General features: G+C 36.4%; 2 protein-coding genes across 6 annotated transcripts in view; one reads left to right on the forward strand and one right to left on the reverse strand.

Annotated features, from left to right (window-relative positions):
• LOC121321880 (E3 ubiquitin-protein ligase MARCHF5) overlaps positions 1-21390 on the reverse strand; it is a 65244-nt gene extending 43854 nt beyond the window's left edge. The window contains exon 1 of the mRNA XM_041261198.1: positions 21036-21390. Within this exon, the coding sequence (XP_041117132.1) occupies positions 21036-21079 (44 nt within the window). The 5' untranslated portion in view covers positions 21080-21390. The remainder of the gene's footprint in view (positions 1-21035) is intronic.
• Positions 21391-21574: 184 nt separating this feature from the next.
• LOC121321878 (cytoplasmic polyadenylation element-binding protein 3-like) overlaps positions 21575-24073 on the forward strand; it is a 69713-nt gene continuing 67214 nt past the window's right edge. For 2 of the 5 annotated variants that reach the window (XM_041261189.1, XM_041261190.1), the window contains exon 1: positions 21575-21666. In XM_041261189.1, coding sequence (XP_041117123.1) covers positions 21627-21666 — 40 coding nt within the window. In that variant the 5' untranslated portion in view covers positions 21575-21626. Of the gene's footprint in view, positions 21667-22804; positions 22913-24073 lie in introns of those variants that run through there. The other 3 variants (XM_041261196.1, XM_041261197.1, XM_041261191.1) reach the window with 2 other exon arrangements.

Consider the following 24073-nt stretch of genomic DNA (forward strand, 5'->3'; position numbering starts at 1 on the left):
TTTTGTGACAGATTACTGCGATCCTTACCCATTACTAAACACCATACAGCTTGCGTGTGTGAGTAAGTAGCAGTTTCACTCTGAGCATGTAACAGAACAAACCCGTGCTTCACTTTTTTTCCTGTTAAAATCCATTTTAACCTGCCCTTCAGTGTAAAGCATCACATGCTACTGTTTTTCTATGGGAACAACAATACTGACCGACCAGGGCAAAGCACTACAGTAAAATAAAAATAAAAAAATTATATCAAGACTTCAATTTGGAAAAATTTTACCAAAGAGTAACACAGACAGATGGACTGAAAACTCTGGATGTGCCAAGGGTGCTATTTCCGAATTAATAGAATTCCTAATTCAGATGATATTCTAACACAATAGCTGCTCTTAATAAAGTATCCACTTGTGAAACCCAGAGTGCAGGCCAGCACAATGCATTCATAGAAAACTATACAATGATGGTTTCTTAATAAAGCCACTACGAACAGTTCTTATAGCCACCTGGACCTGCTCCAGGAGCTTCATACAAATAGTTTCAGTTAACACAAAAGGTTGCAAAAAGGCTATGAACACAATCACATGATATGCAATGTATAATTAAAACTTGAGCCCCGTACTATGAATAATGAATAAGAAATCTGTGGTGTTCTGTCATCAGTCTTATCCCTTTCTATTGACAGCAACATCGAGGGACACAGCTAGCTAAAACCTTTTCAGTCCAATGGCCCCCTCAGTTCTTGCCAGATTTTCCATTTTCTTGAGCTGAATAAAACATGACCTTGCAAAGAACACTGAACCAGGTTGGTACTCAGATAACCAACTCAAATAAGAAAGGCCCATTTGGTGAAACAAAGCCTCATTTCTGATGGAAACCCAAACCACCCTCCCTGATGATTCCACAAAACAAGAATCAATATCCCTAATGTGTTTCACACTGCTCTCATTCTCTTTGGACTTTCAAAGGAGGATGAAATAAATCAGTCATGTTTGCTCGTCTGCATCCTCCTAATCTACAGCTACAGTGTCCCTAAATATTTGACCTTGCACTAAAATATACAGTGTCTGTTTACCACCATCGTCCATAGTTTAGCCTTCTGTTCATGCTACTTATATTGTACCCTGCATTATACCAGTTAGTTTGTTTAAAGGTCATAACAAAAGCAGGTTCATTTAGTTGCCAATCCTTTGGTGCAAAATGAAAACACGTCTAATCCTACTTGCAGCTCAAAGAAAAAAAAAAACAAACAAAAAAACAACTCGCAATTATCATCTTATATTAACTTGGTGACGAGGATGATCCACGTCCTCACGTGTTATTTGTTCTGAAGTACTGGCTCACGAAAGCCTTTAGCCGTCGGCATCTTGAGACACAGCATCCAAACTTGCGTTGAGAAAGGATACAAGTCTTTCAGATGAAAGCTGATCAATTAGCTAAATCAGCAAGACGTTCTTAAAAAAAAAAAAGTCACTGTCAAAGATTAAGAGATGATTGTATCCTGCCTGGTTACAACGCATGTTGCAAAAAACAAAAAACTGCACAACTGAGAGTTGTCAGTATGTTTGCAATGCTTGATGTTGAATTGAAAATTAAAACTGGTATTCATTATGCTGCAACACAATTTTAAATTGATATTGTAAAGTGAAGGTAAAGGAAGCAATCCAGGCATGTATTCTGGTCTCTGCACTTTTTATTAATATAAAACAAATGCAATAAATAACAAACACAGGATAAATAAAAGGGTTTAATAAACAAGCATTACCATGGGGCTCTCTTGCAGTCCCGTTGTCCGCATGAAGGGGACCCTTAACTCAAAAACCTGGGCTGGCTGCGTGTGAAAGAATGTTTGTAGTAGAAGTGGCACCTCCCCCCTCCCCAATGTCGGCCTTCTGCTACAAAATGGTTACATTATAGTGAACATTTAAAATTAGTTTATACAGGTTTTCATTTTCAGCGCATATTAAAATGCACTTCCACAGATTTCTCTCATTTAAGGCTGTTAATTTTTTGGGGGGTGTGCCGGGGGCAGTGGCATGTCTCACTTTCTCGCCAGCAAAAGTAAATAAAGTCTTCTACCTGCCTATCTTCAGGTCAGGAATTGGATGAACACGGTTGGAGTTCTGTTTGTTTGTATATAGGCCTACAAATGTAAGTGAAAAAAATGACCTTTTTCTGTGAACTTGATTGCAGAGTCATTTGTTTGTTGTTGCTCTTATGATTATTGTATCGGCGCTAAGGCACTAAGAATTAATCCATCTAAGTATGAACAGATAACATATCTTGTTTTTTTGTTTTGTTTTTTTTAAATGTGTTAAATACAGAATACAAGAAAACACAGTGGAAGCAGTCATCCTGATTTTTAATAACATTGTGTGGCTGGGAATAGTTTTAACAGCTGGATATATGGTGACGGAAAAGTCAGTTCACAAGAACTCCCATCAAAAAATGTTTTACAACCAATTCAACAAGACAAAACATTAAGTGTTGATAAACATAGAAACTCAGTGCTAGAATGGTATTGGTTTTAAACGTGTTGAAAAACAAAGTCACTCGCATGTACTTAACTTGTGACATACTGGAGTATAAAGTTTCAGATAAATAATTTATTTGAGCACTGAAGTAGTTTCAAAAGACATTTAAAATTAGGCCACATTATTGCTGGTTGCAGACGATTGGTTAATAATATCATGTAAAATGACCATTAAACTAAAGCCTTGAAGAATTGTTACAAATGTACATTAGGACTATTTCTGTAATCCAGAATGCTGACAAGCACTGTAGTGACAATGGATTTATCATCACACTCAAATTATGCACGATGCAAGGATGACCTGCCCTAATCACTTTGACTTTATGGTTTTGAAAACAGACAGCTGTTTTACATTTTAAACCTTAACAAAGGGTCAGGAATAAGTGAAACATGTGGATTCTTCATTTAAAAAATACTGCCAGGACTTGAAATGACAAGGGCATCATCCATTTAAACATTCAGTGGTTTCAAAAGGTAAAAAGTGGCCACATTTTGTTATAGTCACCACCATCAAATAGGTGCAGAGTAGAAGCCAGAGATGATAATCCAGTGTGTGTTGTGAAACGACTGCAACTTTCACATGGTTCGTTGCCCCTTTAAAACATAGACCCAGGACACAGAGTTGAAGTTTAAGCGCTGGCACGCTATTTTTAATAACAAAATAAAACACACAAAATAAACACCTAGCCCTAATTACACATAAACAGGAACCTAAACTATAAAACAGGACAGCTAAGCTGTTTACCTGTAACCCAAATTAACAAAAACAAAACACACCAACAAGGCTTTACACAATACCTTTTCTTCTTACGGTTGAAAGTACCATCACCTGGGCTCTTCACACTGCAGCAGCACTGAACAGACTGACTGCTTTCTTTAAATACCCTGCACCTGCTCCAATTTACAATGATAGCCAGGTGCAGGGGATAATTAACAATTAAACAATTAACAAATCAATAGAACTAACTTTAAACAAAACATGCGTTTGCACTTGTTTTTAGGCAGGGAGGAATCCGTTTCTCTCCCTGCTACCTCACAGTGTATTTATGAAATGTTAACAACTAACAGCAAAGAAAATGTACAATAACTGAACAACATTTTACTGTCATGAAAACACCTACTGTGAAAATACCAGGCAATGACAAAAACAAGACCTTCCAATGTTTTCCACTTTCCATTTAGAAATGTTAGATATTTGGATTCTGAAATTTCTTTAGTTTTCATTTACTTACTTTGTGGGACTATCGGACCATTAAAATGGAATTCAAAATTTTAACCCTTTGTTTTAATCCGGTAGTCATTCAAGATTAAAAATCTATTTTATAAGCAAGCCCTTTTCAACACTATAACTTTTTAAAAACTCTACTTCCAGAGTTGGCTCGCTATTATACCGTAACCTGGAATAAACTGTTCTGAACCAGGAACCCTTTGATGAAGTCTTGTTTCAATTACATCATTGGCTACACACAACATTGTTCAGCACCGTTCATTCTTTGCTTCAGTTCTTTTACAGAAATCCATTTGACGGCTGGTTCAATGCAGCAAAACCCAATCAAGTGCAACAATCCTCAGTTACACAAGCTCCTCAGTTGTTTAAAGTGTGTTATCCCATCCACACACTCCCAGTGAGAAATGAATGTGAAAAGTATAATAATAATAATACAGGCCTTCTGGTGCTTTCTGCTGTATAAACTTTCTCCCATTTCGGTCTGGCCTATCCCTCACACAACATACTTTTTCCTCAGCTTTTTGTACCAAATATACAGACTAGTCTTACAACCAGTGATACATTTTAAACTGCTTTTATTTTCCAAGCAGTTTAAATAGAGGAAACTCCATTAATGTTCAATAACCGACTAGCACCCAAGCCATCATGAGTGATTCATAATCTGCCTATTGTAACGAATACCCGTTTATTACATAAAGAAACACTGCCCTTTATCTTATGGTTAATGTCTGTATAAACTGTATTGCAAGGCTGTGTGGTTAACCGATTTTTTCAGTTTGGTTTAAATTTAAGTTTGAGCGTTAAAAGTGTCGGTTTCCCGCCATTTTAGACCATTCGTGAAAATGTCTGACAATGCTAGCTGCACCCCTCCCGCAGCTAAACAAAAGGTTAGTTTTAGAATATTTCAAATGGGTTGATAAACAATTTTGCACTTGCAAAATATGTTTAAAAAAAGTAAGTGCCAATTACGGTAATACAAGTAACTTAAAAAGACATTTATAAGCCAAACACAAAACAGAATTTGAAACCCTGTGTAACGAAGAAAAGTGAAGGCTGAAGTCGAAGACGTGCCACAGACCACTCAACAAGTATCGTACAACTCCAGATCTAGACCTAAAATTATACTGAATGAATACCAATCTCAATATGGACAATATTAATAACATTTGCCAAGACAAATATTGATACTTCTAATTGTTGCAGTGCATGACAAACGAGGTACTGAGAATGAACAGCTGATCAGTTTTTTTTTGGTGTGATCGGAAGAGGAATTGAAAGCACATTTTATTTTAAATTCACTGTAGAAAAACTGACAGTGACTGCAAAAAAACAAACAAAAAAAAACACCTTAACTTGGATTTTTTTTCAGTCAAAAATATGTCAGTCGCCACTTTATCTTCTGTCAGTTATTAAACTCGCTCATTTGCAATTTCTCTTCCGAGTACAGCAAACTGAGAGAACATCTGATCACGCTTAAGAAATGTGAAACAGCTGATTGTGAAGACTTGTTTGTCGCACAGACGCACTCTGAATATTTTAAAGGTTTATGGGTTAATTCTTTCAGTTTAATTTATCAGTGGGTCCGTTCCTCAAAAACTGCATAATGAAAAACATTGTGGGTAAAATAAAAAAAAAAATCGACTGTTACTAGATGAAATTCAACATATTAGATGATGCAAACACTAGCAGAACAGAAAGAACAGCTTTGTGCCATCTTTGGCATCTACTGATGAAGTTACAAATATAAAAGCACATGAGTGGAAGTACTGAAGACATTTGAAGAAATGACAACTCTTATGTCAGCATCAAGATATTCCACCGTCAATGGTTATTCCTCATTTGAAAGTGTTATGTGAAAAAATGAAGTCCTCACAAATGGATGACTTTACAAAGACACTTCTTCAAAACATCAAGGAAAGGTGGACAGACTATGAACGGAATGAACTGTTCTGTATTTCATCATACCTTCACCCTAGATTTAAGCAGTTTGCATTTGCTACGGATGAGGGTAAAGGTTTTGTAGCTCAAAAGGTTTTGACCTTGGTTACAAACTATGACGATGATGCTGCTGCTATTAAACCTTCTTGTTTGCAGAGCCCAGCTAGTTCAGGTGAAAGCGGTCACGTTCCTGAAGAACAGGTGGTCTCAGCTAGCAGCAGGAGTCGGAGTGATGTTTGGGGGACATTCAAACAAATAGTAGCAAAAAGGCAAAAGAGAACCTGAGACATTAAGTGTCTGTGAAAAGATGGAGTATGAACTGCAGTTTTACACTTGAGAGCCACTGCTAGAACCATCATCCTCACATTCTGACTGGTGACCAGAGAAACCACACAACCGCAAGTTCCCAACATTGGCCAAACCTACTAAAATATATTTACCAGTACCAGCAACCTTAGTTCCAAGTGAGTGCATCTTTTCGAAAGCAGGCTTGGTTATCAATCAGCGTCAAACCAGCTTGAAGCCAAACTATGCTGAACAGCTCATATGTCTCAGCCACAATCTTCGTGGCTCTCATAAGTAGCATATACAGCTAGTGCTTTCAGTTATCACATATCTCTGCATATTGTACATTATTAAAAGTTTTTTTTTTTTTAATGATTAGCATGGAAATGGGTTCCCAATTGTTTATTTCCAATACACTTAGATTTATTTTAAACCTGTTGTGACTTTTACCTACGTTTAAATGTTCAGGTTGAACAGTCACAAATATGTACGTGTCAAATCATTGCCCAGAAGAGTGACATTTTTATTTTAAATTATTAGTCTCTTATTTCACTTTTAAGTCAGTCATTGAAGGATGTGTTTATTGTATTTTGTTAGTGCCTGCAACTGATTTGTTCTGAGTTATGCAAATAAGTTTTTTTGTAATTCATTTTATTACAAATTTTATACACATATATATATATATATACACACACACACACACACACACACACACACACACACACACACACACACACACACACACACATATATATATGAATGAGAGAGAGGAGAGAGAGACACACACACACACATACTAGTGATGGGACGAACACAGCAGTTCCGAATAATTTTCCTTTAAGGACACATTTCAATTGAAAGCCGGTTAAACTTTTAAATCACACAATTAGGTTGTGCTGTGTATATAATCTCCGAACTATTTTCAATTATAAACAAATTGTCACTTATACAAATTGTAAACTTATAATGTGGATCAGCATCAGCCACGCGAAACTCACCTGTTTACAGATTAAAAAGTGACAACTTATTTTTAATTAAAAGCACTTTGGAGATTATACACACAGCACAAACTAACTGTGTTATTTAAAAGTTTAACTGGCTTTCAGTTGAAATGTCGGTTCAGTGAGACCTTAAAGGAAAATTATTCAGAACCACTGTATTTGTCCCATCCCTAATATATACACTATAGTTCATTGTTAACAATAATAATGTGTGAAAATCTAAATGAAGGTCTCTAAACCTCCTTCTATTCACAAGCTATTGCACTGAGATAATGTTGCTGTTTCAATAATTTATTTATTTATTTAGCAGACTTAGAGACTAGGGCGTGTGAACTATACATCAGCTGCAGAGTCACTTACAACATCTCACCCGAAAAATGGAGCACAAGGAGGTAAGTGACTTGCTCAGCGTCTCACAATGAGTCAGTGAGTGATCCAGGATCTGAACTGGAGTCCTCCTGGTTACAAGACTTTTCTTTAACCACTGGACCACACAGCCTCCTAGCAATGTAGGTTTAACTAATTAGCATTCACTGCTAACATTTATTGCAGTTAGTTTATTCAAAATGGCCAAAAACAAGAGGCTGCAGGCATAAAGGTGCTTACAGTAATTTGATTTAAAATTTAAAAGTTACATTCAAATTTTGAACTACGAATTAAAAATATCTTTACTGGTACAGCTCCAAAAAACCTGGGGAGAAATAAATTATAAAAGAATGATAAAGGCTTTTAGTTGCATACATTTCTGTGCGTAAGGCTTGCACACTGCATTTTCTTTTATCTACAGACAACATTTAATGATGTCCAGCTTCAATGACAAAAGACTGATCTACTGTATCAGGTAACATGCAGCTTTGACATAATGTTAAGGTATAGGCCTACTTACAAGTATGCTATGCAACAGTGGCAAAACCTTGTTATTTTAGACATATATTCTAGTCTATCCCAGACTGGGAAGCATATGGAAAAGCATTTTTTTTTTATTATTATTTTTTTTAATCGTAATATTATAAGATGAAAAAGACTGATACTGAAATAGGCCTGGTAGTACAAAGAAAAGAAACTTGAAACTGTAGATGTACAGACCTGACCTCCTGGAAATGTGTAACTTCAGAACCGCTTTCTAATTAAAAACCATTTGGAGATGATGAATTCTATATTGCTTTAACAGATGGAAATACTGTAGAAGTCAAAAGAAAACAAAAGGAAAGCCTTGAACAGCATCAATACAATGTAAGCGTTTCAACACAAACATTAACTGAAAACAAGGAGAGAAAAAAACAGATTTATAGCAATTAAAAGAACAAGATAAATATTGTGCTGCCGCTTCAGTCCTTCAAAACATATGCGTTATTTAAGTTGTATCACAATTGGATAATAAGTTCATACTGCATGTTGCACAAGTGCCCCCTTACAGCTCCAAATTCTGAGAAGCCGAATACCTAAAGAACTTCCTTACCAAGTCTAATCACAACTAAATAAGCGAATACTGAGTAAAAAAATATCGCCAGCGGGGGATAAAATAAGTGATGAAGTCTATCTTATTAACTACTTTATTATGTAAAAACGACAGATGAGTAACAATCCTTAAAGCATTTGAAGTAAAAGTGTATTTTACTGCAGTTACAGGAAAGGTCATTTTGTTGTCCTAAAAACAGAAACCATATGAAAATACATTGATCTTAATTAAGGGTGCCTTTTCAACATGTCCTTCAAAATGCATGACTACAGCACATATAAATAACTTGGTTCTTTTTCTTCTAAATGTGATAAAGCTGCTCGCTTTTCAATAACTGATCAGGGGTAGCAACTAGTTTTCTTTATTTGACTTTATAATGGTTCTAAATCTCATCTTACCAATACCAGACCTGACAATACCCTGTCTTCGTAAACGGCAAGGTCAGTTTAAGGACAGACCCATCTTGACATTACCCTGCTATAGACCGTACCAGTGTAACAAAATGACATTTTTTATGGAATGAACCTTGAGTAGACTTTATATCACTAACACAGTTTACACACTAGGCCAGTGGTTCTCAACCCAGGTTCTGGGGACCCACTGTCCTGCTGGTTTTTGTTCCAACCTAGCTCTCAAATACTTAATTGAACTAATAATTTGCTTAATTTTACTTTTTAAATTGATTAGCTTATAAAATGTTGGAGAATTCGAGTTCCTTATATAAATTTTAGATTTGACTTGCAATCTCCAACTCTTCAAAATAAGTAAAAAGCTCTAATTAGTTCCATTAAAGGTTCAATTAAGTAATTGAGAGCTTGGTTGGAACAAAAACCACCAGGATAGTGGGTCCCCAGGACCAGGGTTGAGAACCACTGCACTAGACTTCAATTCAGTAGCGAGTGCGCACTCAGACTAAACTCACTACTGTTCTGAATATCAGAGACAATCAGAGAGTGAGTTTACCCCATTTACAAAACACCTAATCCCAACTCAAGGTAATTTTGCCCCTTGGTTGTTCTTGGAGCAAAGAAAATGAGTGTAAAATGATTTTATGCATTGCACATGCTTGTTCTTTACTTCCTGTATACAGTATGCACTGATCCATGTTATTCAGCAAGTTCTGAACTACCGTAATATTGTAAAGGCAACAAGAAGAGTAAATGGATGATACATTATTTCTCAAGCTTTTACAAACTTTATTTTAAATGATTCAGCAGTGTAGTTTTCTGGTTAGATGTCACAGACAGACAAACAATTATAGTGGATGGAATGACCCTTCCATCTTATTTGTGAACGAGACAGTGGCAGCAGAGGTAAATCACTCTGGGTCAGTGAGAGAACTGGTGAGACTCAAACTGGGATTCTCCATTGTAGATTATGCTGCCTCTCAGTAGGTTTCCCTTTCTTAAAAAAAAAAAAAAAAAAAAAAAAAAAAAAAAAAAGAAGAAGATTACCTGAGTTTACTTGCAGAGTTTATTTTCCTCTCATTGGCAGGAAATACGAGAATATAGAAGAAGCAAACATAAAGAACTTGCAATGCAGTTCTGGACAATCTTTCACCTTGGAGTAATGTAAGGCTTTTATGCCCAATGCTAGAAAGGGGTACCAAGCACTCTTATTAAATAATGTGAGAGCTGTCAGGAATCAGTGACATGTGACAAATACACTGGCTAACAAAAACCTTTGCTCGGAAATAGACAATCTTTTTAAATAAGTAAATCTGGCTACAGTCGCATTAAAAAGAGATCAAGTAAAATGCAGGAATTTGTTAACAAAAAATGCCAAACCTTGGAGACTCCAACCAGATTTAAAGGGATAATGTATACTATATCATATTCAGTGCAATTAATTTCTTATAGAAAATGTCTGTCACACGCTGTATGATTTTGTAGTGTTGTGTCCCATGCTTACTAACTATTCCAGCAAAAATTCCTTCCTAAAAGCAAGATGATGAAGCCTATCAGTGTTGCACACTACTTCACCTACAGTATGGGCTACACTGCATTTGTTTTGCTAGTCAATAAGCACAGCAAATAACGATGTAAGAAGAATCATACAGAACACAAATATTAAAGGATATTAAAATCAGATAAGAAATGTAGAAAAATGCATACGATATAACCCAGCACCACACTGCTTTAAATTATACATAAAAACTAGGCTTCTTTGCAGACCCAATGGAAACAAGCATAGGGGCTAAGACAGAAGGTCAATTCAATCTGTTATGAGAACGGATCTTGCAGGCTGCAAATCAATTTTGGTCAGCAATCTTTTTTCAGTTAAAGACAAGCATTTATAACTAATTATCTTGCTGCTGGAACAAATGCAACTGAAAAATTGTATTTCTGTTGAATTAACACATGCTGTGCTTATACTGGATCTTACATTATAGCAACTTTGTTTTATACAGTATTATGCAACTGTAGTGAGGATGTGCTGCTGATGCCACCCTGCAATTCATTAAAACATGCTGTGCTACTGTACTGCCTGAACCACCCCAGAGATATAATTAATGACACCCATTATTAAATAAAAACAACAGTTTTTCTGTGGATTTACAGGTATGATGATTTGACATATAGTATTTCTTAGGAACTGGGTAAGCAAACAGTTTGTTCTGTTAGTTAATGCACAACAGTTGAACTGTCCTAATTTTCTCATATCATTACAAGCCATACTTTAATATTTAAGAATTTATTTTGCTGGATCTCACAGATCCCTTTCATAAAGAATCTCATGAGAATGTGAGAAAATATTTTATTATTTTCTCCCAATTCGGCATATCCAATTATGTTTAGGCTTAACTCACTGGGAGCCGGGCCAGACTACAGGGGTCGCTGGTGCGCAGTGAGCCAAGGAAACCATGCCGACCTAAGCCCCCATCTTCCCCTGCGGTGCTCGGCCAATTGTGCGCTGTCTTCTTGGAGCTCCAGTCTACATTCGACAATAGAATAACCTGGACTTGAACCGATGATCTCCAGGCTATAGGGCGCATCCGGCACTCTACTGAGTGCCTTTACCAGATACGCCTCTCGGGAGCCCAGTAGAGATACATTTTATCTGCTACTGGCAGGTTAAGAAGAATCAGTTCCATTTTTAACTCCGGTGTCTGGCTTTACTTCTATTTCAGTTCACTTTGAAACACTATTTCCAGCTCAGCTACTGATGACACATTGTCATCTTAAATAGCTTTATTTTTTTTTAAAAGCACTGTGATTTTATCATGATAGAAGTCTCCATTGTATATCTACTCTGTGCTTTCATCCTGAGTTGGCCACTATACCGTGCAGATCTTACTATCCAAAAGAACAACATCTTTTGCGTTTGAAGAAATCAGTACAGCCAGGGACAATAACTATTTGTGATTAAAAGTAAGCTATACTAGGAACTGTGACATGTTACTGAAAAAGGCAAATTCTGTTCAGTCATACACATTTGAAACAGAGTGCCCTAAAATGTCCTGCAGACATCTGTGCATTCCTTTCCTAAACTTTTTTTAGTTGTTACAAAACACTACAATGGAGTAACATACAGTAAACCTTTCAAGTACACCGTGTGATTTGAACTTTCATCTGGGGTGTATTCAGTCATGAGGCCTGACCTTTAATCCTTTGCTGCATAACTAGTATGTCCATATTTGGGCATAAATGACCACTTTGTGTTTCAGAGCTTGTAGTTTGGCAACCTTAATCAGAAATTAAATATATATACACACACACACACACACACACACACACATACACACACAGTGCCTATAGATAGTCTACACCCTGTTGAACTTTTTTCACATTTTTTTTGCATCAGTGCCTGTGGCAAAGTGGTTGGTAAGGGGAACAGGTGTAGCGGTGATGCGATGCAGGAGTGATGAACAGACAACAGTGATTCAGTGAACAAGTGTTTATTTGTGCTGTTTCCAGGTCTGGTGACCGTCAAATAATAAATCCCCGGCAGAACACAACAATGTGTAAAGCGCGGGGATGGTGAACACAGTACAGTCTCACACACAAACAAAGGCACGGTCACCAGTCATGGGTGATATTCAAACGTGCAGGTGCTCTGTGCAGTGGTGCTCCGGATAGTGCTTTACGTGGCGACAGCTCCGGAGGTGTGCGTTAACTGTCTAGTGGTGCGAAAAAGACAATTATAAACAAACAAAGACAACACACAACACGTAATACACTCTGAGAGCTCCTCTCTCAGTCCTTCTCTCCTCACGTTACCCAGGCCCCTATATGTAATCCCGCATGATATCTAGGTAAACGGTTGCAGCTGCCTTATTACTTGCAGCTGCCTCTCGTTTACCTTTCAAATCAATACAGTCTTACAACAGAGTCTCGCTTCTTTCCAGGCTGACGGTCAGGCCAGTCCTTCCAGATACTTCTCTCGTTCTTTAGCGCCCTCACAGGTCGGGAGGAAGATTTATCACCAGAACTCATGTTTCCGTCACAGTGCCTCAGCGTTTCGTGCATTTAAATGATGATTTTTTTCCCCACTTATCTACACACCATACTCCACACTGTTAAGGGGAAAAAAGTTTTTTTTGAGAAAAAAAATTATATATTAAATACAAAACTGAAATACCATAATAGGATAAGCCTCCACCCCCCTGAATTAATGCCTGGGGGAAGATCCTTTGGCAGCAATTACAGCTATGAGTCTGTTGGGATAGGTCTCTACCAACTTTGCACACCTAGATTTGGCAATATTTGACCATTCTTCTTTACAAAACTGTTCAAGCTCTGTCAAGTTCCTTGAGGAGCATTGATGGACAGCAATCTTCAAGTCATGCCACAAATTTTCTAATTAATTTAGGTCGGGGCCACACAAGGACAAGGACATTTACCTTTTTGTTCCTTAGCCACTCTAGTGTAGCTTTGGCTGTGTGCTCTGGGTCGTTGTCATGCTGAAAGGTTCGGTCTTCCGTCCCAGTGTCAGCTTTCTTGCACAGGGCAGGAGGTATTCCTCAAGGACTTTTTTGTATTTTGCTCCATTCATTTGCTCTTGTACTCTGACAAATACCCCAGTCCCTGCCAATGAGAAACACCCCCACAACATAATGCTGCCACCACCATGCTTCACATTAGGGATGGTTTTCTTTGGGTGATGAACTGTGTTGGGTTTGCACCAAATAAACACTTTGCATTTAAGCCAAAAAGTTCAATTTTAGATTTGTCAGACCACAAAACTTGAGTAATGGCTTCCTTCTTGCCACCCTACCATATAGGCCAGATTTGTGGAGTGCTTGCGATATTGTTGTCACATGCACACTTTGACCAGTCTTGGCCATAAAAGCCTGTAGCTCTTGCAAAGTTGCCATTGGCCTCTTGGTTGCCTCTCTGATGAGTCTCCTTCTTGCTCGGTCATCCAGTTTGGAGGGACGGCCCGATCTAGGCAGGGTATTGGTGGTGCCATACACCTTCCACTTCCACTTTGAAATGCACTACCCAGTAGAGGGAACCTACAGGAACTTCTGAATTTATCCTGAAATCATGTGAATCACTACAATTTAACACTGGTGGAGGCCACTTAACTTTGTGCGATTTTGAATGCGATTGGTTACCCCTGGGCTCATTTAGGATTGCTATTACAAGGGGGTGGACACTTATGCAACCAAGCTATTTCAGTTTTTTACTTTTAATTAATTTTCTAAAAATTTCTGAAATATTTTTTTCACTTGGAAGTTGTGGGGTAGGATATGTAGATAAATGGGGGGGGGGGGGGGGGGGGCATAAATAAATAAATAAACAAATGATTCCAGACTATAAGGCAACAAAAGGTGAACACTTTGAAAGGGGGTGTAGTCATTTATTATATATATATATATATATATACACACACACACACATACATACATACATACATACAAACACAGTGCCTTGCAAAAGTATTCAGATCCTTTTCTGACCCAGTATTCAGACTAGGGATTCACAGTGTCAAATTTTGATAGTATGGTAACCATTAAAAGTACCATGGTTATAGTCGTACCGCGGTATAATGTCAATTTTTTTTTTTATCCGTTTTTTAAGTGGCTATATAAAGAAAACCACTCAAGTCGAGTCATTTTTTGACAAGAAAAATAACTAAAGTTGTAAAACAAATACAACACACTGGTACTACAGTTCTATCAGGCACTACCTAACTGGAAGTAGTGTTCACTCCAGCTCATACAGGCTCAGCAAAATAATGCTGCTTTTTTTTTCTTCTTCATATTACTATGGAAAAACACCAAAACATTAACATTTTCTGGGCTCAGTCTGGAATGACAGGGGAGAAGGATGTGGCCACTGCAACTGAATACCCCCTTAATCTTTATCAGTTTGGACGGCATCCTATTAGTTAAGACAGGGGTTTTCAACTGGGGTACGCATAGGGGGTAGGCAGGACGACAACTCAGAAATGCATAAATAAAAATGTAAGTAAGAGAAAATAATGATCTTTAATTTTTTTGTACGGTATTATGTTCTCTAAACCACGATATGTACTGTATACTTTAATCTTTGTTTAGCAGCTCAAAGTGAATGGCTTATGATAAAAAAAAAAATAGAAAATAGAAAAAAAAAAACACAGAATCTACCACTGCCTGGAGATCGGTCTGTGCTGCTCGTGATCTTTGCAGTTTTCAACAACTTGTCGTATCAGTGAAGCACAGTGTTTCTGCATTTTTTAGAAGTATAAATGCTCTGGTAAACACACAGTCACCATGACGTTTCTTTGTTTATTACCACGGCTACATTTTATTAACAGAAATAGCGGCTGGTTGAATACGTGTTCAGTATTTGATACATTTCTTACTTGCAATAGAAAAACAAAGGAAAACACGTCAGAAAGTGCAAAGCGACTAAGTTATACGGAGTCCCTTTGGATCATTTTTAGTCAGTAATTAATTATAGTTTTATCTTGAGGTTAATGTTTTTGATACTGTAAACATTTTAAATGGCACACAATTATGCTGAGGTGGGAAGTAAACAGTAAAGTGAAACATTTACAGTGCAGACTATTTGTATTTTTATAATGACTTTTCCCAATAGAAAGCAAAAGATTCCTAAATACTACCTTTCAATTCTTTGCATCCAAGTTTTAAGAATGAAGTCTACTGTTTGGTCTTCTGTCTCAGTAATTAGTCAGTCCCAGACTTGTATAAAATTATATAATAAACAGGAGAAAAAATTAATGTGTAAACCAGATTATTCTTCCTTTTATTGTAACTGTGGTTTCATTCACTGAGTGAAAATTGTAAAGGGTACTTTAACTGAAACCGCCCGAGAGAAGGGGTAGTTTCAAAAAAAGGTTGAAAACCCAAATTAAGAGAAGCAAAGTGTTACCTAGCAATAGCCAATCGAGTGTGTTTTAAGACATGCAGTGCCCGCCCACTGATCTCTCAGGACAGTGTAAAACGTAGTCATGAGAAGACTGCGCCTGCAATTATTAATTTTTTTGGTCTGTATGTTAACAGCAACAAACGCAAAGGAAAGAAGAAAAGTTAAGGTGGGTGTGACACCGTTGCAAAGTTAAGTGGCATCTAGGGGACATTATTTTTTTTAAATATGAATAAAATTGTATTAATTTTTGAATACAGAAAACCAAATCCCTACAACACTATCAACTTGAGAAGATGGCAAATTCTTTACAATACGGTTTAAAATAAAAAATACAAATGCCTGTAGCATCTTGGAGTTATACAGTAGTAAATATAAACTTTGATTATCTGCACTGGTGTGTGCTTACTACTGTATTTCTCTTGACTGATAAGATAGCTAATAGCTACAGTTACTTTTTTGGTTTGGTAAATTAATAGGAAGGCAGTGATGAAAAGTTACAGTGCCTTGTTCTTGCTGATATTTGAGTATTTGTTTCATTTACTGACAATCACGTTTGCTAGCGATCACTATTTAGTAGGGCGGTTTATATTAAATATAACGTCACTTATTTACAGTGGCTCTCAAAAGTAATCACCCTCCCTTGGACTTTTCCACATTTTATTGCGTTACAACATGGAATCAAAATCGATTTAATTAGGAGGTTTTGCAACTGATCAACACAAAAAAGTCCATAATGTCAAAGTGAAAAATAAAATCTACAAATTGTTCTAAATTACAAATATAAAACAGAAAATAATTGATTGCATAAGTATTCACCCTCTTTGCTATGACACACCCAAATAAGCTCTGGTGCAACTAATTGTCTTTAGAAGTCACATAGTTAGTTGAATGGAGTCCACCTGTGTGCAATTAAGGTGTTTCACATGATTTCAGGTTAAATACACCTGTCTCTGGGAGGTCCCACAGTTGGTTAGTACATTTCCTAACAAAAACTACATCATGAAGACCAAGGAACATTCAAAGCAAATATTATATACTTAATTACTTAAGTAATTAAGTATATAATATGCTGAATGTGACTAATTTGCATGCTTAAAAATACAGTGAAACAAGAATGACTATGAGCCTTTCCATTTACTGTACAGGGCCCATCCCTTTATTACTTAACCTTTAATGACCATCAACACATGCTCATGCACTGTCTCCTAACAAAATTAACATGTTCATAAAGTTAAACAAGTATGTCAGGAACTTTCACCCCAGCAACGGTTATAATTTCAGAACTATAGCCATCAGTATGATGAAAACATTGATGATCATGACATATCGCAGCATGTACAGAATGTTATAGAACATGAATTAGTATTGAAATGTGTAATCACAATTTGATAAGCAATTCTCCTAAAATATTAAAAAATGTTTTGAGGTAACATACAGAAGGACAGCTGTAAGGACAGGCCAACAATCACAGCATATGTCAATACAAAGTTTGATTTAAACCAGGCAAGAGGTTCTGCATATATATGTACAAATGTGAAGTGTGAGATATGTACATACGGCCACCTTCACTACAGTGTATTCCGTGTATCCCCGTTGCAGGGTGTTTCATCCCCATAGGAGATAACAAATGGATCAATGATCCAAGGAGTTTTTTTTTTTTTTTTTTTTTATCCCCTATGTTTTATGGCAGACAGGAATATGACTGTTTTATATTTGACATTGACAGCATGCATATTAGATGACCCTTCCCCTAATATAGATCTGCAAGTCACTGAACACATTGGAGGTCAAATTTAATCTACAACTGTGACAGTCCTTCCAACAACAGCGCACAGCATACACACACGCCACACCACACCACAGACATTCTATTCAGCCTGTCCTGCTGTAACTTGTAAACCTTGTAGTGCTTCAGCACATGGTACTAACAAGATCTTCTATAACATTGAACGCAGAAACACACTCAAGCACCAGCATCCTAAATGCTTTACACTGGGTACCCTGTACTTGTAGTGGGTGTTTCCTTTATATCCTGAGATTCATTTTCAAGAAACCTAAAAATAAAATGACAAATGTAAGCGATGAAGGACAAACAATTTGCATAGCGCACTGCACACCATTATCAAGACCTTTACGGACAAAGCTAGATTAGCTAAAATCAATGGCGTAACAATTAAATGTGACTTTACAGTATATCCAGGATTCAAATCTTGTCTTTCTTTATTAAAATGGAACTGCCAAATTAAATGGATCACAAAAAAACCCTTTGCTATGAAGGAAGGTCTAACGCCCATTACATCCGAAGGACAAGGAGACAAATTAAAAGCAATGCTACTGTGCAACTAATGTAATATTTCATAATGTTGCTATACATTATCCAAAAAAAACAAATAATAGATTTTACTAAAATGTTATTTCTTCTTCCCTTTTAGTTGGATTACAGTACATGGCTAAGGACTGGGTCTCTGTGGAAAGAAGACATCATGGATGTTTCAAATGATCTGAAACCAACATGTTGAGAGTATAAAGTTACAGCGGGAATTCCCATACTGATGGCGTCACGTTTTTTTTTTTTTTTTTTTTTTTTTTTTTTTTTTTTAAAAATGCTTTATCTGTTTGATGTACTTTTAGTACAAACTTGGTGTCCCAATGTCATGAAAATAAAATAGTTTAAAATAGCTTGTTCTGTCCATCTTTCTGTATTTGTTATAAATGTATATGACTCCCACATGATTTATAATCTAAAATGGACAAAGAGTATAAAAAAAAGTACTTTGATTCAATCCACATGAAACTTAAAGGATCAAGCCTCACAGAGTTGCAGCAGGATAAAAAATAGATAAAGGGATATTAGTATCCCATTACATTTTGAAAGGTCGCTATGGATTAAAGCTCTGTGCTCCCTGCATTCTGTTAATGAAAAAGCTGCATTGCAGTGGAACAGCAGATGCGTATGCTAAGATCTAGATAAGGTACCACATTAAGTATTCTGTGTGTCGTTGATACGGTCCAGTACAAAATTACACAGAAAAAACAACAACTTCTAAAGCATTATATTGTAGAGCAGGCAGTTTTCTGTCTACAGTATATGGTCTCTGGTTTACCAGCTTCATAATTTGCGTAACCAGTGTCAGCACAATCCAACTGCACTCAACTGTAATTACCATCATTTTCTAACAATCCAAAAATACTAAAATGTATATTACTGCATATGCCTTTTTTTATGAATGTAAGTTGTTTCAAGCCTATTCATCAGCTTTTTATCATTTAAATATTTTTATGTAACATGGATAATCAGATCAAATAAAAATGAAAACAAACAAACTACATGTGAGGGAAAACCAGCATGACTTTTGAATGGATTATGAATATATACTGAATATAAAATAACAAAATTTACTCTGTATAGTTACTACACTATAAACACTAAAGGCCTATTCACACCAGATGTGATGCGACAAGAGAACATTTAGTATGACAACACGCCACGACAAAGAAAAAAATTGATACGAACCATTCAGCAGACTGGTGTCTATTTTTGCGGTAGCTGGGGAACTAGCCAATGATCAATAGGAAGAGATTTGTCTATCACAAGACATGCATCACGTCTGGTGTGAACAGGCCTTAAATTTTAAATATTTCTGATCACATTTTGACAAAATTCAAAAGAGTTTGAACAGTTAACCGTTTAAACTCTATACTGGTCAAATTAAAACGACTGGTTCTGTTAGGTTTGCCAGAGGAGTTTCTATAAAAAATAAAAATGTAGTCGGCACCTCAAAGGGTTTACAAGATATTAGCAGTTGCATATTGGCGGTGGCAGAGTAGATTACTGCAAGGGTAAAAGGATTACAGGAATTATACACAAACAGGATACAGTGCATATTGTACTATCACAGATGAAACTGGCTGCAGCTCCAGTTAGATATTTTATTAAGATCAGATATGATAAGATCAAAAGCCATAATGTATACAGGCACTTTGCGCTGGACGGTTAAAGGATTTACCTGTCTGGACTCAAAAAAAATATTTTATTGCAATCAATAAAGAATCCAGAAAAAAAAAAACAATCATATTTCTAAGTGTTATGGTACATGTTTTGAATGGCATCTGCAAACTCCTCAGTAGCTCATGGAAACAAAGCAAAAATGTAAACAGTTGGGGAATCTCCTTTTTCCTCTGTGTTTTACAGGAAATAATTCTAAAATAAATTGACAATGCATTTTCTCTTCTATTTCATTCACATAACAACTTTATAACTAGTCCTTGTAACTTTTACCTGTTGATTTTAGTTGTTTCACTTTGAATTCTGTCAAGCCCAATTTTCCTGCCACAATATTGTGCATTTACTCTGTGTGGCAAAGATATACCCTAACCTTTCAATCTGTCAGCGAGTACAATAAACAGGTTATGGGGTTTTCATTGTTATTGTTAGATAAAAAGCAGCCCTAAATGGCAGGTGTACTTTCTGAAATGTTGTAGTCCCAAATGCAAGTGCGATCTTTGATGTACTTAATGTACATATTAAAAATTCACATCACCATTCCTTTACAAAGAATTTACTACCCCAAAACTTCCTGCGAAAAATCTTAAGTTTTTAAGCTCACAATCCAACTAGCATGCAAAAATCAGTACATCCTTAAAAATGCTGTACGATTTGCCATACGTGCCACCCCACAGCATACTAATCTACAGTACACAAGTAAAAGGTCAGTGCAATTATTTTATAACTACTGTAAGTGCTAGGAATAAAGTGTAGTAACAGGTGCTCTCATCTAAAATACCAAAACCCCAATTTATGAAAAAACAAGAAATTCAGTAAAAAGTCACAACAGGCTAATCCACAACTTTAAAACCTGCAAATGCAAACTTATACTCTAGCATTTCAAGTACGCTTTGTTCCAGCTCTGGTCTACTGGTTGTCGACTGAACTGGTTATGCTGGTTTATGAAACGTATAGCTAGATGGAGATCACTGAAAAACACTGGCCCTTCACTGTAAAGTGGTCAATGCCAAACTAACTTAATTGCTCTTAACCAAGAAGTAGTAAACACCTGTTTAAAATCCCAAATCTTCCCAGCAGGGATGTCTAGTACTGACTAAAGTGTATTAACACAAGGCTAGAATTAAAAGCAAGCATGCTGTGGGTGACCAACAGCAGGCAGAAATCTCCCGCTGCCACTTCAACCTGTCAAGTACACTCCCTTTTCAGTCCTACTCATTTTCAAAGCATACCAACTCCCACATTTTAAACAATAAATACATTACATGAGCACTTACCTGTCCAAAAACTGTTGCATTGACAAAGCATTCTGATCCGCCATTTGTATATGAATTTGGAATGCACAAGCAACCTGTAATAACAATATATTATTACACAAACACACAAGGCCTTGTGTATCCGAATGGGGCCTATGCCAACGCGAGGATTAATATAAATGCAAATAGCCACTATCAGAATGTGGTACAAAAAAATAAATACATAAATAAATAAAAGCCAATTTAAATCTGTTGTGGATGTTTCCAGAGCTAAGTTTGGTCAAAGACGAGCTCTACTTTGTTTATTATTAATATGAGCACATCTCGGTGACCGCTTCCCTCCATTGACTGCCTGCCTGTATGAGGTAATAACAAGAGGACGACGGCAATGCGCACTGCGTCACAATTAACATTCAAACAAGCCGGAGACACAGCTGGAAAAACGACGAATGAGCAAGGCGCTTGGGACATGTAGTTCATTTTGCAAACCGTAGCTTGACGTCCCTCCACCCCCCCCCCCCTCCAAAAAAAATAATAGAAACAAAATCACAGTTTAATGTTTTAAATAGTGAACACTGGGAGGCAGGAAGAGTGTTTGCGGCGGCATGCAACATGAAGATTCACATATGGCTCCAGAATACATCTTATTTTGGTAGGCTTGTCCTTTATTTCATTTTTGTAAACGTTTTTCCAACGCTGTATAAGTGGTAAGTTTGCTTAATTTCTCCCACTGTTTTTAAATATTCTACTTTATTTAAACTTGTCGAGGTTGTTTTTTTAAATAGCAGTCTATACACTTTAATTAACTCGTTCTGTTCTTTAAAAAAACGCTTTTTAAAATTATAAATTCCAGTTAGACACTTATTTTGGAGTTTTAAATCACGTTTTTGCCTTGAAAATCTCTTCCATATGTTATTTTGTTGTTTTAGAAGTATGTTTCATAAAAACACTCCATAGTTTTGCATTATGAGTGAAATGTATCATGGCACTACACCAGGCGGGCATCAATTGTGACACCAAGAACAGTAATACATTTGCACGAAATTCATGCTGCTTATACAATACAATGCCAATGTTTATTTCTATTATGCTTACCATGATCGCGTTGATTTATTATAATATACTCTGCCTTTATAGTGCTAGGCAAAACAATAAATGGTTATAAAGTGACATTTGGAAGAGAATGGAAACCATTTGTTTAGTCCATAATTTTCTTCCAGGCACATTTAACTACTGTAGGCTACCATGGTCCTTCGGTACTGATGGTTTGTTTCACATTATTACCACCAAATCCTATGATTCAATTCAGCTGCCGTCTTGGCAGAATAAATAATAATAAACACTTTAATCCTTATGGAGCTAATGCGCCATGTATGATAAAATGACGCATTTCTGACAATAAATAGATATTTTAGTTATAACTTGTTTTAATTATACTAAACACACATACACCTTTTTGAAACAGTCTAGAGTAAGCTTACAACGACAGCAGTTTGTGTTCTGTGTCATAAGGAAAGCATCAAAAACTATACATGTAATGCATTTGCATTGGAAAAACATGGGGAAAATGACTGAGCAAATTCATGGTAAGGACACTGCTTAATATAAGCTGTGTTATTCGTAATTTCCCCATGCTTTTGCTTACACGTGTTTTCAATTTTTGCTATGCCTTACTGGCTTACCACCCTTGTATTACCCGTTGCTTATGAAGAGGCTTCACCCTGTCTGTTTACACTCTTTATTCCGGGCATTCTTTTTACTGCAATGCCCATGCGCCACAGTCAGCTGTTAAGCTCGTTCTGACTCTATCAGCAGAGGGGTAGTCCATTTGTCATATCCAAACCCAGCAGACGCTATCAGAAATAAGCATATTTGAATCGCAAAAGGTGAACGACAAGGTAATACATATTTATTAGTAACTGTACCGCAACGTACAGCATATGTGGCATATCATTACGTATTGTTGGCAACTTTGACGCAGTGCAAAATACAAGCGTTGTTAATGAATTATTTTATGTATATTTACAGTATGTACGTGTAGAGTAACTTGATTTTGAGTACGTGTATCAGCTATTTTTATACACAGAATGATTGTATTAAATATTGTACACACATTAAGCTCTTTGATTACTTTCAAAGTAATTCGTGACCTTGCTTGATCAGGGACCAATATGCAAGAGCAGGGCAGAAATAGAATACAATCCCTGCTTCTGTGTCAAAGTCGTATTTACTGTGCGTGTATTATATGCTTGAATAGCTGCATAATAATTGTTTCTAATTATTATTATTAAACGAGCGTTACACATAATACGTATGCATGTTTTCTTTGTGTCATTGTGTTTAATGTTGTTCATATTATTACCAAAAACATGGTCGTTGTTTATGTTTAGCAAAGAAATGTGAACTTGTAGATTTTCAGTCTTGAATCAGATTAAATAGCCACTATATTTAGTTGGCCTATTTTAGTCGTAGCACAGTGCCCTAATAGTCTATGTTAAGATATGTGGTGGTGCAGTCTTCGTTTAATTTTTTATAAGCTATTAGTTCTATTTAAAAACAATCTGAATACGATGCTTGAAAATGTAATAATTGTATTTCCACGTTTTGGAAGGAAAACGTGTATTTTTATTTTGTTTTAACACTGTGTGTGTGTGTAATGTAAGCACGTGGATAATAAACATTGACCTGACCAAAATTTGTAATTACTGCATTGCTTTTAAGTTAAACACAGTAAATCAATAATAAAAATGTACAGAAAATCTAGACGTCACCATTGTTATTTTTGTTATCATTTATCAAAAAGGTCTGTGCATGTAGATAAAATCTTGATTGGTTCTGTAAGCATGTCAGATCATTTTCTTGTGTTATTGTGAAATTGAAGGATCCCACGTAGAAACTACATATTGGTGCACCTGCCTCTCTACTGTCTGCAGTCTTAAACGTGTGCCGCGAGTCGTTGAATGTTGTGTCGTTTGTCGGTTCGACTAAGGATTTAACCAGTTGATTTTATTTATTTGGCGAATGGTAACCTCTGTATTTGCCCATTAAGACCAATATGT

Source organism: Polyodon spathula, chromosome 10 (genome assembly GCF_017654505.1).
Source record: "Polyodon spathula isolate WHYD16114869_AA chromosome 10, ASM1765450v1, whole genome shotgun sequence".
NCBI lineage: Eukaryota > Metazoa > Chordata > Actinopteri > Acipenseriformes > Polyodontidae > Polyodon > Polyodon spathula.